The sequence below is a fragment of the Portunus trituberculatus genome, chromosome 7 (genome assembly GCF_017591435.1).
Source record: "Portunus trituberculatus isolate SZX2019 chromosome 7, ASM1759143v1, whole genome shotgun sequence".
NCBI classification, from domain to species: domain Eukaryota; kingdom Metazoa; phylum Arthropoda; class Malacostraca; order Decapoda; family Portunidae; genus Portunus; species Portunus trituberculatus.
Genome location: NC_059261.1, coordinates 1206914 through 1226057, shown reverse-complemented (window position 1 = coordinate 1226057; position 19144 = coordinate 1206914). Strand labels below are relative to the sequence as shown.

The following is a 19144-nucleotide window of genomic DNA, read 5'->3' as shown; positions in this document are numbered from 1 at the left end:
TCTTGGAAGAATTCAAATGACAAGAGGAAGGAAATACAGGAACAGGGAGGAACTTCCAGTGTTTACTATGTGGTGACAATGTTTAGAAAAAAAAGAGCAGAGGGATGGATGCTTTCTGTACTTGTTGTCCTTCAGGTGATGTCTTGTTAGCTGAGGCCAATCACTGGGGATCCTCAGCTTACAGCAGTCTTGACTTCTCCTGTTTGGTGGCCAGGATGCTGGCAGTCTTGTCCTTGTACATTCCCATTTGCATTTATTTTTTTCATTACTAATCTATTCAGTCATTATTCATTTATCATACTATATTCTTATGTCCTAGAAGCAATAGCATAGGTGATTGACATACTGTAATTGGTCCAGCCCTACACCAAAAACCACTCTACAACGTGGTATAAGAAGGGAACTCTGTCATAACTTAATTAGTTGAGGACTAGCTCAAGGCAATAATGTGCATCTATGTAGTTGCACAGAATGAATCAGCCTTCACTTGCACAGTGAAAAGGGTTGCAGCAGGCAGAGTCTCACCCTGGCGCCACAGTTGAGTGCCCCATGGATGCGGTGGTCAGCAGGCAGTGTCAGGGCCAGACGAGGGTCATCATCCAGAAACATGGTGGTGCCTGTTGTTGGATGTGGCTGGTTGCCTTGAGTGAAGAAATTATTTCTTAGGCTTCATAGAACATCAATGTGTTTGTAAAAATATTCAACTTCCTAAATGCTTTTTCTTGTTCTTTGTAGATCACACACTTCTACATCAAGTCTTGCCACACTACACATCGACTGAAACCTGATATCTGAACCAGACTGTACACATTCCATCTGCATCCCAGGTGTTGCAATCCACGGAATTATCACCAAGACTGAGGAACTGATGGCAAGATGTGTGGCAAGACAAGTGCAGCATGATGTGACAGTGGAGACTAAGGACTGGTGAGAAACTTCAAGTATTAGTTTGGAAGTGAGGAGTAGAAGATCCATCCACACTCAATGCTTCCAAGAGGGTAGACAAAAGAATTTAAGCTAAGGCAACTGTTGATAAATTTCTAGTTTGAGGAGAAGCAGGGAGTGGTGATGATACAAATGCCAGGGCATGTCCTCAATTGCTTCACAACATTGACTTGTGCAGAGAAAACACTTTGTTCTCCTATCACAACTAGTTTCCAAGGCCACAGAGATGATAAGCCTTTGGAAAGCAGCAGAGATGTGGCAAGAAGTATTTCAGAGCATGAGCCAGTGCTAGAGTCAGCTCAGTACAACAGTGGCCAAATATTAACTATGGACAATATGACTTCCATAAGAAAGAGAGCTCTAACTTGTGAGCAATCTCATCAAATACATGGTAGAAAACAAGAGATAATTAAGACACACATCAATGTGCATTTCTGTTACTTGCAATAACAATGTTCATTGTGATGTGTATTTAGTAATTCATAATTGGAATCAAAGAAATACTGTGGGATGCTTTTAACTGGTTGGTACCATTTATAATTCATGTCATAGGTGTTCATACTTCCACAATGCATTTTTCCACATCATGCACTGAGTGGCTGCAGTTGTGTCGGGTAGAAGGGGTGTGTCTGTTTCTACTCAGTGTCATCTGGTTTTAGAGAAATCCCTGGGGAACTCATTGTAATTTCTGAGTGAATCTCTAACTGACCCCACACACACACACACACACACACACACACACACACACACAGTGTAGTGGTTAGCCTTCGATTCTGTCGAGAGGGCCGGGTTCGGGTCCCGGTAAGTGGCGAGGCAAATGGGCAAGCCTCTTAATGTGTAGCCCCTGTTCATCTAGCAGTAAATAGGTACAGGATGTAACTCGAGGGGTTGTGGCCTTGCTTTCCCGGTGTGTGGAGTGTGTTGTGGTCTCAGTCCTACCCGAAGATCGGTCTATGAGCTCTGAGCTCGCTCCGTAATTGGGAAGACTGGCTGGGTGACCAGCAAGCAACCGAGGAGGTGAATTACACACACACACACACACACACACACACACACACACACACACACACACACACACACACACACACCTCTCAGGATGCCGTGCTCGATGTCATCAAGGTGCAGGGTGTATGGTCCCACTTGGTAGGCATGGCGCCTCCAAAAGTTTGGCACACTGATGGTGCTCTCTGGGAGGGAGTCCCTGCCCACTATGGCTTGGATGGTCAGCAAGTTGTACACATCTGAAGAGACTGGTTAAGGACTTTCCAATAATAACTTGGTGGTATTTTCTTCGTACTATGATTATCACTGGAGTTAAACTAGAACATTATTAATCATATATGATCATATGGAACGCTTTCTATCAATTAGTAAAGACTTTTCTGGAAATTTGTGTTCTTCAAAGCATTACTCACTATTCACTGAGAACACAATGTTTTTTTTTTTGCCCTATTTAATATCCATCTCTAAATGGCATACAGTAATTGTTTCTGATTAGTTAACTAAAAAACTTCAATGAAAATTTCAAGCACTTACTATTTACAATAAAGAAATTACATTTTTTATATTATCTGATGAGCAATTATGTTACTGTATCATATGTTCTTAATTAACAAATAGTCTATCTTTAATTAAAATCATAAGATGGGTCAAAAGAGTATTCAATATTAAGTATAAAATTGAATGCTTTCTTGACAAAGTATGATGCCTACATGCGTACAGTACAGTACCTACTATTGCAGCGTAGTATACAAATCCTCTAAAGTGTAGGCTATTATGTTTATTACGTAGGTTTCGTAGGCAAAAATGGAAGTACAGTATGCATATTCGATGTATTGTTGCAAAGTGTGTGTGGCAACCAAGGTGTACAAAACATTCTTTGGGCCAGCTAACCCACAGATTCATAGAAGGATACTGATGAAGAGAGTCTTCCGCTCCTCTGGCTCCATCAAGAGAGGATCAGCAGACTGCAGCAGTGCTCCCAACACCAAGAAGCCTTTCTTGTAGAACATACTCTCCTCCAGGGCCAGGTAGGACAGTTGGCTGCCATCACTCATGCTGTAACCGTCCAGAAGTCTGACAAAAGAAAACATTCAGTGAAGTATGAAGTTTCACCAAAAGAATCAAAGACCTACTAAGAAATTTAAATGACGAAGATAGGCAGAACTTAGAAGAAGAAGTAGAAGAAATAAACAGAATGGGACCATATCAAGAAGGAAAAACGAGACCAATTAAAATACTACTAAAATCACAAGCAGCAACAGAAGAAATATTATATAGAACAACTATACTCAGAGAAACAGAAGGTTGCAAGGATATATATATAAAGAAAAATAGAAATGAGGAAGAAAGGAAGAGATACAACAAACTGGCAGCAGCAGTAAGGGAAAAAAATAATGAAAGGTCAGAAGAGGAAAAAAAGGCATTTTTTTGGAGAATTCTAGGAGATAGGATAAGGAAATGGTATATAAACGAGAAGGAAGAGAAAAAAGTGGAACAAGTTTAACTAAAAGTGATAAAGGCAAGAGACTAAAAATGATGTATATGAACATAGACAGGGTTTTATTAAGTAAATTAGAATTAAAAGATTCCTGAACCTAATGATAGATAATATGATGGACCAAAGAGTAAAGGAAAACACAAGATTCAGAGGAAGTGATGAGCCGGCAAGATTAGACCTGGTTTTTACAAGGGGTATACAAATGAATAATGATATATCTTATAAGTGCCCATTGGGAAAGAGTGATCATGTAATAGAGAAATAGATATAGAAGAGGGAAAAGAAGATAGAGATGGATCATACAAAGGAGACCGATTAAATTATAGAAAGGCTGATACTGAGAATCAAGAACTATTTCAAATATGCTAACTGGGAGGAAATAGAAAACTCTGAGGGAGTGCAAGAGAAATATAACTTATTTATGGAAATATACAAAACAGGAGTCAGGGAATATGTCCCAAAATATAGACCTAAGGAAGAAGGAAAGAAAGATTGGTTTAACACAAAGTGTGCCAGGGAAAAGGAGAAAAGGGATCCGCCGTGGTACAGTGGAACCATGCGTGCTTTGGGATCTGAGGGGTCTTCAAGCGCACGGGTTCAAATCCTGTCCACGGTCTGAGTGTAGGTTGGGCTTCCTCACTCGGAGCAACGGTTTCCTAGCGGGTGGGCTTTGAGAGAGTAGGTACCCCAAAAAGTATCTCCTTTAGCCCATAAACTCCCGTGAATAGTCCACATGGTATAAAAAAAAAAAAAAAAGGGATGGAGCATGGAAAAGGTGGAGGAAAAATAGAAATGCAGTAAATAAGGTAAACTTCAAGATAGAAAGAAATGAATATGTTAAAGTGAGGAAGGAAGAGGAGAGGATCTATGAAAAGGACATAGTTGAAAAATGCAAGGAGCAACCAAAATTGTTCTACAGATTCATAAACGGAAAAATAAGACAAAAAGAAACAATAGAAAGGTTAAAAGGAGAAAATGGGATGGTGGAAGACCCAAAAAGTATGGCAGAACTGTTAAATAATAAGTCCTAGGAGGTCTTTACTAAGGAATCCAAATTTGAAAGACCACAGGGTAATAGAGAGACAGTCTATATGAAAGAGATTAAAGTAACCAAGCTTAAAATAAAAGAGTTAATGAAGGAACTGGATGAAGAGAAGGCAACGGGACCGGATGAAGTCTCAGGCAGAATACTGAAAGAATGTAGGGAAGAACTAGCAAGTCCTATATACATCATAAAATGCTCAATAGAAAATGGAACAGTACCAGTGGAATGAAAAAGAGCTAAGGTGGTCCCCATATATAAGAGCGGAAGGAAGGAAGAACCTCTAAATTACAGACCAGTATCACTACCTAATTTTTTTTATAATTTTTTTTATAGTGTAATATGTAAGATGTGTGAAAGAGTAATAAAGAAACAATGGATTGAGTTCCTTGAAGACAACAGATTACCATCAAATAGCCAATTTGTCTTTAGATAAGGTCGATCGTGTGTAACAAATTTACTGAGTTTCTACTCTAGAATAGTTGATAGGGTACAAGAGAGAGAGAGAGGGATGGGTTGATTGTATTTACTTGGATTTTAAAAATGGCATTTGATAAAGTGCCACATGCAAGGTTACTGTGAAATTAGAGGAGAAGGGTGGTTTAAAAGGAAACACATTGAGATGGATGGAAAATTATTTAAGGGGAAGAGAAATAAGGACGGTAGTCAAAGATATGAAATCCAAGTGGAGAGCAGTAGAAAGCGGAGTGCCACAGGGGTCAGTATTGGCGCCAATACTTTTTCTCATCCCATCACGTATAGCCTTAAAACACTTTGCCATTTGTCGGGTGATTTAAAGTTACCTACATATCACCATGATACCCAGGTTCTAGGTGGTTACACTCAAGATGAGCTTGGGTGGTGATATGGGCCCTAATATGGGTACCACTATAAATAAAATTGCCTGCGCCACTAATGGGCGGAAGCTGATCAGCACTTCCCATACACTCTTCAAGTGTGCCTACAGGTGCCATAGGCCTTACCGTAAAAAAAAAAAAAAAAAAAAAAAAAAAACATAAATCTGTTTGTGGACGATGCAAAACCGTGCAGAGTTATAAAGCAAAAAGAAGATTGTGAAATACTGCAAGAAGACCTAAATAATATCTGGGAATGGAGTAAAAGTGGGAGATTGAATTCAGTGTGGACAAAAGCCATGTCATGGAAATGGGAAAGAGTGAAAGACGACCCGTGGGAATCTATAAGATGGGAGATGGAGTAGAACTGGAGAAAGTAAAAAAGGAAAAGGATTTGGGGGTGACGATAGAAGAAAATAATCAACCGGCAAGCCATATTGATAGAATTTTCAGAGAGACATACAATTTGCTAAGGAATATTAGAATAGCATTTCACTACATGGACAAAGAAATGATGAAGAAACTGATAAGTACTATAATATGACACAGATTGGAATATGCAGGAGTAGTGTGGACCCCTCACAAAAAGAAACACATAAGGAAGCTGGAGAGACTACAAAAAATGGCTACAAGAATGGTTCCAGAATTTGAAGGGATGACATATGAGGAGAGACTAAAGGCTTTGGATCTTCCAACATTGGAGCAGAGAAGAAAGAGAGGGGATCTCATACAAGTTTATAAATTGATGAACGGAGAGAAGAACTGAGAGAAGAATATGCCAGTCGAAGCACAAGATCGCATAGTAAGAAGCTGAGGAAGGGAAGATGTGTAAGAAATATTAAAAAGTATAGTTTCCCGCAAAGATGTATTGAGACGTGGAACAGTTTGAATGAAGAAGTAGTGTCTGCAACGAGTGTGCATACTTTTAAAGTAAGATTGGATAAGTGTAGATATGGAGACAGGGCCACACGAGCATAAAGCCCCGGCCCTGTAAAACTACAACTAGGTAAATACAACTAGGTAAATACACACACTTGAACATTATCATGACCTATGTATCCCCTACACAAATTCATGAATGGAGGAAGAACACAGAGAAATGTTGGAAGATACATTAAGTATCTGCTGATCAAAGTTGTTGGAGGGGGGCGCGGACAAAAATTCACCGGACATAAACTCACCGGACAAAAATGCACCGGATAGTAATTCACCGAACAAAAACTCACTGGAAAATGTGTAAGGAGGACAAAAACTCACCGAACAACATCTAAAAAAAGAAGATAAAAACGAAGCATGATTTGAGACATGTTACGACGCTTTAAAGAGAGTCTATTTTGAAACATTTGAAACATGCTTCGACACTAAGTAAGACATCTTACGATACATTACGAAACATGCTTCGATTAATGTGCCGGACCCGTACGTGGTTTATGGACGGGAATTTTGCTATGGCTCCAGAAATTTTCCAGCAACTTTATGTTATTAGAGTACCATTAGGTGAAACAGCAGTTTCCTGCGTGTATGCATTCTTGTCAGGAAAGTCACAAAATGTATATGAAGAACTGCTTCAAAGTATTGTAGATGGTTGTGAACGACTAGGATTCACACCAGATCCCACAGAAATTGTATTAGATTTTGAAAAATCCGCCATGCAGGCTGTCAGTAGCATTTTAGGTTCTCATGTAACCACTAAAGGATGTTTCTTCCACTTGATGCAAAGTACATGGCGTAAGATACAGGAATTAGGGCTTGTGAATCGCTACCGTGAAAATTATGATTGCAGACTGTTCTGTGGAATGATGGATGGGTTAGCATTTCTTCCATTAGAAAAGGTCCAGGAAGGTATGGCATTTTTGAAGGACAACACTCCTGAAGAATTTGAAGACCTCCTTTCATACTTTGACAGGACATATGTTACAGGTACATTCCGTCATGTACGACTTCCTGGAAATAATGAAGATCCAGAAGCACTGCAATGCAATATTCGACGACTACCACCTTCTTTTCCGCCAGATATATGGAATGTGCACAATAATACCCTAAATGATGAAGCTCGAACAAACAATATGAGTGAAACCTGGAATTCATCGTTCAAGCAGCTTGTTGGTCATTCTCATCCATCTTTTTACACTGTTATTGATAACATTAGGAAGGATGAAGCCCTAGTCAAAACCATGATGCTGCAAGATGACCGAGGCGAACCTCCAAAGAAGAGAACCAAGAGAAACTATGTTCGTCTTCAGAAACGTTTAAAGAATCTATGTGAAGATATAGTTGCCGGTAGAAAATCCACAGAGGAATTCCTTCGAGCTGTTGGGCATTGTGTCCGCTTTTAAACCCAGGAATTTCATTAATTTCATATTAATTTTATTAATAAATCATTTAAGTTTTACATTCTTTTACGATTTTAAATATTATATTATAGTTCAGCTTCGGTGAGTTTTTGTCCTCCTTAAACATTTTTCGGTGAGTTTTTGTCCGATGAATTAATGTCCAGTGAGTTTTTGTCCGTTGAGTTTTTGTCTGGTGAGTTTTTGTCCTACCCCCGTTGGAGGAGAACAGTGAAATATTTATGATAAGGAAATTCAACTGTAAAGAGGTTTCGTGGGAGAACTGAACCACTGAAGGTTGCATAACATCATGTGGAGGCAGATTGTTAGAGTAGAAAATAGATATTGAATGCCTTAACACAGTGGATGAAAAAAAGAAAAAAAAAAAAAGGTAAAAGATTTAGAGGGAATGATACACCATCAAGTCTTTACTCTATTTTCAAAAGCTACAGAAATTATTAACCAGCAGGTTCCCAAGAGTATTTCACTACATAACAAGGTAGAAATCTTGCCAATATGTCACTACAACTATAATAAACAAATAAACAAATAGATGAAGCAAAGAAAAATAAAAACCTTTAAAAATCCTGTCACCTCAACCAGAAACTTTTGGAAGTTGTCAAGGTAAATTTACGACTGGAAATACTACATAATTTGGTCTTGTGCATAGCGTGTAGTACTGGGCACTGATAAAAGTGTGTGTGTGTTTGTGTGTGTGTAGGATCCATTGAAATGCTGAGCTATTCTCCAACACTCTTGCGCTTCACCTCCACTATTTCAAAAGGCTTTACCTAGATTTCTACAATATCAACTCTAGAAACTCTCTTGAAATGGGCGCTAATCATCTCTGTGGCCTTGTAAAATAGTTGTGATGTAGGAGGAAAAAGTTTCTCAATACGGGTCCTGTGGTCTGGCGAGTCCAAAGCGGTTAAGAATTATGAGTGAACGTGTGTGTAATGAGGTATATGTAGTGTTACATGAAGGAAGAGATCTGCACATGTGTGGAAAGCAGACTGTGACTCCTCCCTTTGTGCTGTGGCTCATGAGACACAAAGGGAACCGTTCAGTGAGGCTTTAGGCGGGTTATTGAATATTGAGTTCACAGTATCTCTGGGAGTATACATAGTTATCGCTTCGGCAGGCGTCTACTGCCTCCTCCAAAATTCAGTGTGCATAGTCTAGCTCATATAATGTTCCTTCCATGGAATAAGAGGTAATGTTTAGTGGAGGGCATTTATCTACTGTTGCAGTCCTTAACAAAATTTAATGAGGATATCGAGTGTTTGAGCCGATCTTGATGTTACGCTTCATGTCGACTCTTGCATGGTGTGACGTGCAGTTCCGCGGTACTCAGCCAAAAAGAACGACGCAAAGGAAGGGCTGGAGAAGTAACAATGACGACGATGATGATGATTACGAAGTAGAAAACAGAAACAACAACAACAACAACAACAACAACAACAACAACACCAACAAGATAATAATAATGATGATGCAGAACAAGAACAAGAAAAAGATGACGATTCTGACCTGACTTAACCTATAAACTAAATGTAGCCACTATTCCCCATCCCTACACACACACACAAACACACACAGACCGTTATCATGAGCACACCCTCCGTTAGTCCAGTTCATGTGTGCTCATCTCTTTGCACTCAGCCACTCACTCATTCCCCACCGCCAGAGTGACTGTTCACGTGACTGACCAATGACAATGACCAGCACCCAGGAAAGCTTTGCTCCATCATTACTACTGTCCTTAATCCCTTCAGTACCACGATGCGTTTTCATATTCGTTCTGCTTATTATTTAGTGATTTTATACAGCTTCAGAAACAAATGTTGGGATTAGTAAATACTCTGGCTATTAATCTTTTGACCTCCATCGACTCTTTCTAATGCAAATAAAATCGTCTAATCATAACCAAAACTGAAGTGAAAAATGCGTCTCAATACTGAAGGGGTTTGCGCGTGTGTGTGTGTGTGTGTGTGTGTGTGTGTGTGTGTGTGTGTTCAGTGCATATGGTGATTCAAATGGCCGCGCTTTCATACACATAGAGAGAGAGAGAGAGAGAGAGAGAGAGAGAGAGAGAGAGAGAGAGAGAGAGAGAGAGAGAGAGAGAGAGAGAGAAAACACTACAAATGGAAGCAGAAAAGGGAAGAGTGAAAAAAATACTAAAAAAATAATGGAAAAAAGCAAGGAAGAAAAAAGCTCAGAAAAAGAAGGAAAACAGAACCAGCCAAAATACACACACACACATCTCTAGGAAAAGTGATGGAGAAGCAGGCTGAATGGAAAAAAAGTCAGGAAGTGGAAAGAAAGGAGGTAAATTACAAAGTTGCAAGTCTGGAAAAGGAAATCAAAGAGTCTGGGGAGAAAACTTTGGGCCTTGCTGAAATTATAGATCAACAGATCATAGAAGAGAAGATTGCTGAGAAAGTGGTGAAGGTTATTAAATCAAATGAGACATTGGTGAGGGAAACTGTAGACAAAAAGAGATGTGTGGTGATATTTGGTGTGGAGGAGGATAAGACACCGAGTAAAATGGAGAGAGAGAAAACATAAAAAGGTGATAAATAATATCATTAATGTGGTGCAGGAGGAGGAAAAGACCTAGTACAAGAAATAGAGGACTTCCATAGAATTGGAAAGTTCACAAGAGAAGGTATGAGGCCAATAAGAATCAAACTTAAGTCACAAAAGGATGTAGATGAATTGGTGGAGAAGTCATGGAGGCTAGCCCAGCAGGAAACAACAAGGAAGATTTGGTTGAGAAGAGATCTCGGTGAAAAGGAAAGAGAAATGTTAAATGAGTTGAGAAAGGAGGCTTTGAAAAAAAATGAAGAGAGGACAGAAGAGGAGAAGAAAGAGTTTTTCTGGAGAATCTTGGATATGAGACTGAGGAAGTGGTTCATAACCCAGAAAAGTACAGCAAGAAAGGACTAAAGAAACTTACGATGAGCGGAATGTAATGTATTCCAACATAAATGGAGTGATATCGGGATTTTAGAACTCAACGATTACTTGAGGACAAGAACCCAGATATTGTGGGTCTTACTGAAACAAAACTGAGAGAGGAGAAGACCTGATGATGGTTGGAGAAGGGAAATATAATGTTTGGAAAAGAAATAGAGTAGGTAAGATGGGAGGAGGAGTGATGTTGCTGGTTAAAAAAGATATAAAGGTGGATCAAGTGAAAGAAGGTATGGGAAAGGCAGAAGTGCTAAAGATCAGAGCAGAAACTAATGAAGGAAAAAGAGGCACTACATAGTGGTGTACGTACCACCTAAGACAAATGCATGGTCAGTACAGGAATATGAAGAAATGATAAGTGATACAGGAACATGTCTGGAAGAAATGTTGGGTGGCTGTGAACGAACTATAATGATGGGAGATTTTAATTGTAAAGAGGTGTGTTGGGAGGACTGGTCAATGGAAGGATCAGAGACAACATGGGAAATACACTATTGACACTGGCAATGGAAAATGTGTTAACTCAGTGGGTCAAAGAAGATACTAGGTTTGGAGGAGAGGGAGCATCGTCAAGACTGGACTTGGTCTTTAGTACAGAGCCAATGGTCATTGAGGAGATGAGGGTGGAGTGCCCTTTAGCAAAGAGTGATCATGCAGTTTTGGAGTTCAAGGTGATAGATGAAGAGAAATCTAGAAGAAATGAAGAATATAAAGTGGGAAGATGGAATTATGCCAAGACAGATTTTGGAAACCTAAAGAAATTCTTTCAAGAGACAAATTGGATGAAATTCAAGAGTGCTAAGGAGCAAATGAAAAGTGGAAGGAATTTATAAAAATATACAAAGAAGGTGAGAAAAATTTGTACCAATAAGACAACATAGAGAAGTTGGAAAGCAGGACTGGTTTAACGATAGATGTGAAAAGGCTAGAACAAGAAAAGAGGATGCATGGAAGAGGTGGAGAAGGAAAAGACGGATTAAGCAGTGGGAAAGTTACAAAAGAGCAAGAAATGAATATGTGTTGATTAGAAGAGAAGAAAGAAAGAAACAAGAAAAGGATATAATTGATAAATGTAAAGACCAACCAAGGCTTTTTACAGACATGTGAACAACAACATCAAAAATAGAGAAAGTATTGAAAGTTTAGAAGTAAATGGAGTATGCAGTGAAGATCCCAGGAAATGGCAGAGGCTATGAATGGATGCTTTCGGAAGGTATTCACAAAGGAGACTGCTTTTGACAAACCACTGGTAATGGAACAGAAAGGGATTATGAAGGAGTTTCAAGTAACTGTGGAGGAGATCAAGAATATGATGGGGAGTTTAGAAGTGAGAAAAGCTGTGGGACCTGATGGGGTATCAGGATGGATTTTAAGAGAATGCAGGGAGCAACTGGCAGAAAAAGTTTGTGAAGTAATTGATGCCTCATTAAGGGAAGGTGTAGTGCCCCAAGACTGGAAAAGAGCTAACATTGTCCCAATCTATAAATCAGGTAACAAGAGAGACCCATTGAACTATAGACCAGTGTCACTTACAAGTGTGGTAGCTAAGATGTGTGAGAGGGTGGTGAAGAATAGATGGACAGACTTCTTGGAGAAAAATGACATACTTTGTGAGTGTCAATTTGGTTTTAGAAAAGGGCGTTCATGCACGACAAACCTGATATGTTACTATTCGAGGGTGATAGATGTAATACAGGAAAGAGATGGTTGGGCTGATGGAATATATCTGGATTTAAAAAAGGCCTTTGATAAGGTACCACACCGGAGACTGATCTGGAAACTTGAAATGGTAGGAGGAGTGCATGGCAGTTTACTAAAATGGATGGAAGACTTTTGGTAGGAAGAGAAATGAGAACAATAATTAAGGACAGACCATCAGAATGGGGCTTGGTGGAGAGTGGAGTTCCACAGGGATCAGTGTTGGCACCAGTAATGTTCGGGTCTACATAAATGACATGGTGGATGGGGTGTCCAGTTATGTGAGCCTATTTGCAGACGATGCAAAATTGTTAAGAAAAGTGAGATGTGACAAAGATTGCGAACTACTCCAGGAAGACTTGGACAGAATATGGAAATGGAGCTGTACATGGCAAATGGAGTTCAACACGACAAAATGCAAGAAAATAGAGTTTGGCAAGAGTGAAAGAAGAATCAGGAGTATGTACAAGATAGGAAATGAAGACATAAAACCAGTCATGAAGAAAAGACCTTGGGGTGACAATTACCAATGACCTATCGCCAGAGAGACATATAAACAAAATAATTGGAGAAGTATTGAACTTATTGAGGAACATAAGAGTGGCGTTCGTATATTTAGATGAAGAAATGATGAAGAAAATAATTACTGCAATGATAAGACCGAGGCTTGAATATGCAACAATACAGTGGGCTCCGAACTTAAAGAAACACATAAGGAAACTAGAGAAAGTACAGAGGGCTGCAACAAAAATGGTGCCTGACTTAAGAGATTTGACTTATGAAGACAGACTGAAAAGAATGCAACTTCCGACCCTGGAAAACAGAAGAGAAAGGGGAGACCTGATAGCAATATACAGAGTGATGATTGGCATGGAAAAATGGATAGGGAAGATCTGTGTATGTGGAATGAAAGAATGTCGAGAGGGCATGGGAAAAACTAAAATGGCCACTTATAGGAGAGATGTGAAAAATATAGCTTCCTCATAGAAGGGTGGAAGCATGGAATAGTTTAGACGTGGAAGTGGTCAACGCAAGGAATATTCATGATTTTAAGAAAAAGCTGGACATTAATAGATATGGAGACGGGACAACACGAGCATAGCTCTTTTCCCGTATGTTACAATTAGGTAAATACAATTAGGTAAATACACACACACACACACACACACACACACACACACACACACACACACACACACAGATAGTGAAGAAGAGACGCACATAGACGGTATAATAATAATAATAATAATAATAATAATGATATAATAATAATAATAATAATAATAATAATAATAATAATATCATTATTATTATCATTAAAACAATAATAATAAGTTAGATACTATAATATCGATACATACATTTTTTTCAACGCTAAAGGGATACCTGCCAAGGGAAACAAAACATTAAAAAAAAAGCCCACTGAAACTGCAGGTTCCCTAAAAGATTTTAAAGGAATTAGTCAAAAGCTAGGGATAAATGTCTTGACACCTCCCTCTTGAAAGAAGTCAAGCCGTAGGAAGATGGAAATACAGAAGCAGGCAGGGAATTCCAGAGTTTACCAGAGATAGATATGAATGACTGAAAGTACTGGTTAACTCTTGTATTATAGAGTTGGACAGAATAGGGATGAGAGGAAAAAGAAAGCTTTGTATAGCGAGGCCGCAGCAGGAGGGGAGGTATCCAGTTAGCAAGATCAATAGAGCAGTTAGCATGAAAATAGCGATAAAAGGTAGAAAGAGATACAACATTCCGGCAGTGAAAAAGAGACTAAAGACATTCACTCAGAGGAGGAGTTGATGAGACGAAAAGCTTTTGATTCCACTCTATCTAATAAAGCTGTACGAGTGGAACCCCCCAAACATGCGAAGAGCACTCCATACAGGGGCAGATAAGGCCCTTGTACATAGTTAGCAGTTCGAAGGGCGAGAAAAATTGGGGGAGACGGCTCAGAATGCCTAACTTCATAGAGCCTGTTTTAGCAAGAGATGAGATGTGAAGTTTGCAGTTAAGATTATGAGTAAAGGACAGACCGAGGATATTCATGTGTGGAAGAGGGAGACAGTTGAGTGTCATTGAAGAAGAGTGGATAGTTCTCTGGAAGGTTGTGTCAAGTTGATAGATAGAGGAATTGAGTTTTTGAGGCACTGAACACTATTAACCACTTACATATATACATACATACATACATACATGCATACATACTGCATGTGACATACAAAGAAAGAATAAAAAAAACAATGCTAATTTCGAAGCTACGTCCCTCTCTCGTGAATCACGCTGTTACCAAGTTATCTTCCCCTTCAGTGCCACAACATGTCTCCATATTCATTCTGCTTACTATTTAGTGATTTTATACACCTTCGAAAACTTATGAGGGGTAATGAAATAGTGAAGACTCTTGAAATTAACACCCCCAGATGGGAATCGCCTTGTCGTGGTGGGGGGGCTTGCGTGCCCCTGTGACCTGGTGAGCTAGGCTAGAGGGGGCTTAGGCCCCTGCTCTGCCCTTTCGAGGGCAGAGCTACCCATGCTAGTAAGGTCGCCAGACTAAATGGTTCCTACGTAGGCTGCCAGTGGACCAGCGGAGCCACCCGCTGGAGGGATCGCCCAATAGGGGCCGTCCTGTGCTGGATGGTTGGGTGTCCAGGCTGGAATGCTTTGGGAGGGGGGTCTCAGCTCTGTCGTGGAAAAACATTCGTATCATGTGGGGCCTTTTTTTAAAATGACTGGTCCGCATGGGGACGAGGTACCCTGTCCACGGCAGCCAGCACTCGCTCCCATTGTAGTCCCAGTAGGTGGTTTCCTTGCCCTGGAGCTAATTTTTGTGTTACTGTTTTTTTTATGGGAAAACACAAAAAAAATTCAGGTTCTCGTGAGGTGGCTGACCTGGCCCGTGAGATGTCATCTTCAGGTCTGAGTGGGAAGGAGGATTCCCTCCACAAGGGCCTCCCACAGCAGTCTCCTGTTCTGGGAGTTCTTCTGAGGGACGCATTTCTGCTGCATATGACTCCTTTGATGGTAAATGTTAATCCATCATTTTCCTATCATGCCTTGCACTCACTTCTCAAGGCGTATGGTACGGTTGTTCGCATTCGACTGGTTTATGATAAGGACTTTCCTTCTAACCGCTGCTATGTGACGTTTATGTCATGTAATGAAGCCCGTTTGGGTTATGAACATGTAGCATCTCTGCCCCTTGCTGGCTCTGGCTTTAAAACTGAATTTCTCCAGTCACGTAATATTTCAGACAGTGACATGGATTACATCCCAAATGTTTTTGAAAACTATTTATAGAATTCAGTTCCACAAGTCCGCCAGATCCTGCCTCCACGTTGGTTTGTGGCGTACTACAAAAATGGGCGCGGGAATTTCATACATGCCTCCCGGTACCTGTCGAAAGAGATCGGCACGATTCCTGAGGGAAACCTCAAGAAATACGGTAAAGGGGTGCTAGTGCGAGCTAAAGATATTACGCAAGCGAGGATGTTGCAACATCTCCCATGCCCTTCTGACAGCATGTTTGAGACTGTTAAGGCTCATCCCATCTTAAATTATAGCAAAGGTTGTGTTTATAGTCAAGATCTTTATGAATTTCCAGAAGAGGAAATACTAGCAATGTGTCCTAGCTCAGTCCAAAAGGTGACTAAGATGAGGAACTCCTCCAACATGGTCCTTCTCACCTTTTCTGGTTCCACCCTCCCTGACCTTGTTAATAGTGGTCCTATCAATCTTAGGGTGAGGCGTTTTATTTCCCATCCTCTTCAATGTTTCTCGTGCTACGGCTACGGTCATGGGAAAAGCTCCTGCAAGGAAGCTTCTCAATGCAGTAATTGCTCAGCACTAGACTCACATTCTGAGGAGCATTGCAATGCTGCTGCTTACTGTTTCCATTGCCGTGATGCTCACCAAGTACGTTCCAGGCAATGCCTTAGGTATCGCCTGGAGCAGGACATTCTACAGTTTGCTAACACTCATTTCATCAGCCTTGGTAGCGCCTGCCGTGAACTCCTGTACCGCCAGAAGGCCGGTACTGGTGCAACATCCTATGCTTCATTGGCCGCACGCTCTTCAGCTGAGTCTGCCGGTCCAAAGACAACTCCTTCTGCTACCTCTCGCTCTGTTGGGGTGAGTGGTCCTGTTCATCTGGCTAATGGGTTTGCCCTTTTGTTTGACGACTCAGTTGAGTCATCTGTAAGAAGTGACGGGAATAATCCGGATATGACCAACATAACCCATGTAGTGGATGTCCATTTGCCCGCTGCATCACGTAAGCCTTTGAAGGGACTGACCAAACAGCACCGCGGCTCTGCAGAGTCGATAGATTTAGCTCAGCATAAGCAATCTAAGGTTTCTCCCGGTGCACATGATCGTGAGTTCTCCAGGGACCGCTCTGCTATGGTACCTCCAATAGTTTCTGTTCAGCCCCTGTGACGCCCTCTGTCTCGGATCGGACTTCTTGTGATGAGGACGGTCTTAGCATGGAGACGTCCGATGATATTGTCACAGCCATCCCTCGTGGACCCGCTGTGTCAAAAAGTGCAGTCCAGCAAAAAGGCTGCGGTCCAACGACCCGGCACATCTCAACTCCCGGTGTCTTCTCGTCGGTTGATTATTTCTAGTCAGGTGAGTCATGGGCAGCCCCTTCAAAAGGCTCGCCCGTCCACTGCACCTAAATAGTCATCTTCAAGCTTCTACAGTGGAACTGTAGAGGCCTTCACGCCTAGTGGGGGGAACTCCAAGTTTTACTGTCAGAGTTCTCTCCAGCCTGTGTAGCTCTACAAGAGACTATGCTAGGTGATAGTACTTATTCTAGTCCTCCTGGCTATTGTGCCCTTTTTAGCACTCCTTTCCCCGAACAGGGCCACCACGGTGGCACAGCTATCCTAGTCCGTCAAGACATACCTGTTGTCCCCTTGCAACTCAACTCTCCCATTCAGGTGGTTGCTGTTAAGGTTTTTATGGGACGATCCTACACTATTTGCAGTTTATATCTCCCTCCTCGGGTTCCTGTCTCCAGGGGTGAGCTTGACGGCCTGGTGCGTCAGCTGACTCCGCCTTTCCTCTTGTTGGGAGATTTTAACGGCCGTCACCCATTGTGGGATGAAGGTGCTAGTAATCCTCGTGGGGTTTTAATCGGTTCTTTTATTGAGGATGAGGGATTGGAGGTTTTAAATTCTGGGGATGTTACACATTTCCACAGTCCTACTGGGACTTTTACAGCTATCGATCTTTCTCTGTGTACATCTAATTCTTTCCTTGATTTTAATTGGCGGGTCCTACCGGATTTACACGGTAGTGACCACTTTCCGACTTTATTAGAATCTGTGAACTCTGAGCCACAGTCCCGGTCCCCATGCTGGGTTTTAGACAAGGCAGATTGGCCTCGATTCACAGACCTTAGCTCTTTTATCCGTCCGCTGCCTGACTTTTCTACTTGTGCTGAGGCTGTTGACTATTTTACCGATTTTTTACAGTCAGTAGCACTTCAGACAATCCCTAGGACGTCCGGTCGCTTTACTAATCCCTAGGACGTCCGGTCGCTTTACTAAGCGTCCCGTTCCTTGGTGGAACGCAGCGTGCACTAATGCTGTGAAAGAGAAACGGGCAGCTTTCTCTCGTCTCCGGCGACATCGTGGGGACCCGCAGTGTCTGGACGCTTTTCGACGCTGCCGAGCTCGGACCCGCCGCGTTTTGAAAGAGGCACACAGAGCCTCTTGGAAAGCTTATGTCTCTTCCATTAACGCCCGCATCCCTCTTACGGATGTCTTTAACAAAGTCCGCCGAATTGCTGGGAAGTATTCTGCTCCTCCCCCCACCAGTTTTGTTGTCTGCTGGGCGAACGGTGGCAGATCCTAAGACTGTCGCTGACCTCTTCGCGGAGCACTTTACCAGTGTTTCCCGAAAGGATCCTGCAGTCCCAGGCGCACGTTACCGCCAGAGAATGAAATCTCTCTGCATAAATTTTTCTTCCACTGGAGGGGAGTCTGCCTCCGAGTTGCGGACTGATTTGTCCCAGTGTCATGACTCTTCTGGTCCAGATGACATTCCTTATGCCTTTTTGTGTCACATGTCTGACAGTGCTTTTAACTTTTTATTAAATCTTTATAATATGATTTGGCATACCGGTGACTTTCCATCTTCTTGGGCTGTGGCAGTGGTTCTCCCATTTCCGAAGCCTGGGAAAGATCATCTCCAGGCTACGAACTACCGTCCTATATCTTTGACATCTTGTATTTGTAAAGTGTTAGAAAAGATGGTAAATGTAAGACTCATGTGGTACTTGGAGAGGGGGAAGTACTTGTCATCGGTACAGTATGGCTTCCGAAAGATGAGGTCTACTACTGATGATCTTTTATCCCTGGATTCCTCTATTTGTGAGGCCTTTACTAATCATCACCACCAGGTTACTGTATTTTTTGACCTGGAGAAGGCCTACGACACAGCTTGGTGTCATGGGATTTTACGTTCCTTGTTTAATTTGGGTCTCCGTGGCCACCTTCCTATTTTCATCCAGCAGTTTTTATCCAGACGTCTTTTACGGGTTCGAGTTGGAAGTGTTCTCTCTGAGGCTAGTGCTCTAGATGATGGTGTCCCACAGGGAAGTATTCTTAGTGTTACCTTATTCGCAGTTGCAATAAATGGTCTTATTGATACTCTCCCAGATGGCGTTCACAGCTCCTTATATGTGGACGACTTGTGCATCTCTTTTGCTGCTGCTAGGATGTCACTGATTGAGCGAAAGCTCCAACTGGCAATCAATAGGGTGCCCGGTTGGGCCAATATGAACGGTTTTCGA

General features: G+C 41.5%; 1 protein-coding gene across 5 annotated transcripts in view; it reads right to left on the bottom strand.

The window, feature by feature from the left end:
* LOC123518930 overlaps positions 1 to 19144 on the bottom strand; it is a 132008-nt gene that overhangs the window by 67574 nt on the left and 45290 nt on the right. For all 5 annotated transcript variants that reach the window (XM_045280005.1, XM_045280029.1, XM_045280021.1 and 2 more), the window contains 3 exons: positions 2861 to 3021; positions 2034 to 2186; positions 526 to 641 (listed from right to left, as the gene is read on the bottom strand). In XM_045280005.1, coding sequence (XP_045135940.1) covers positions 526 to 641; positions 2034 to 2186; positions 2861 to 3021 — 430 coding nt within the window. The remainder of the gene's footprint in view (positions 1 to 525; positions 642 to 2033; positions 2187 to 2860; positions 3022 to 19144) is intronic.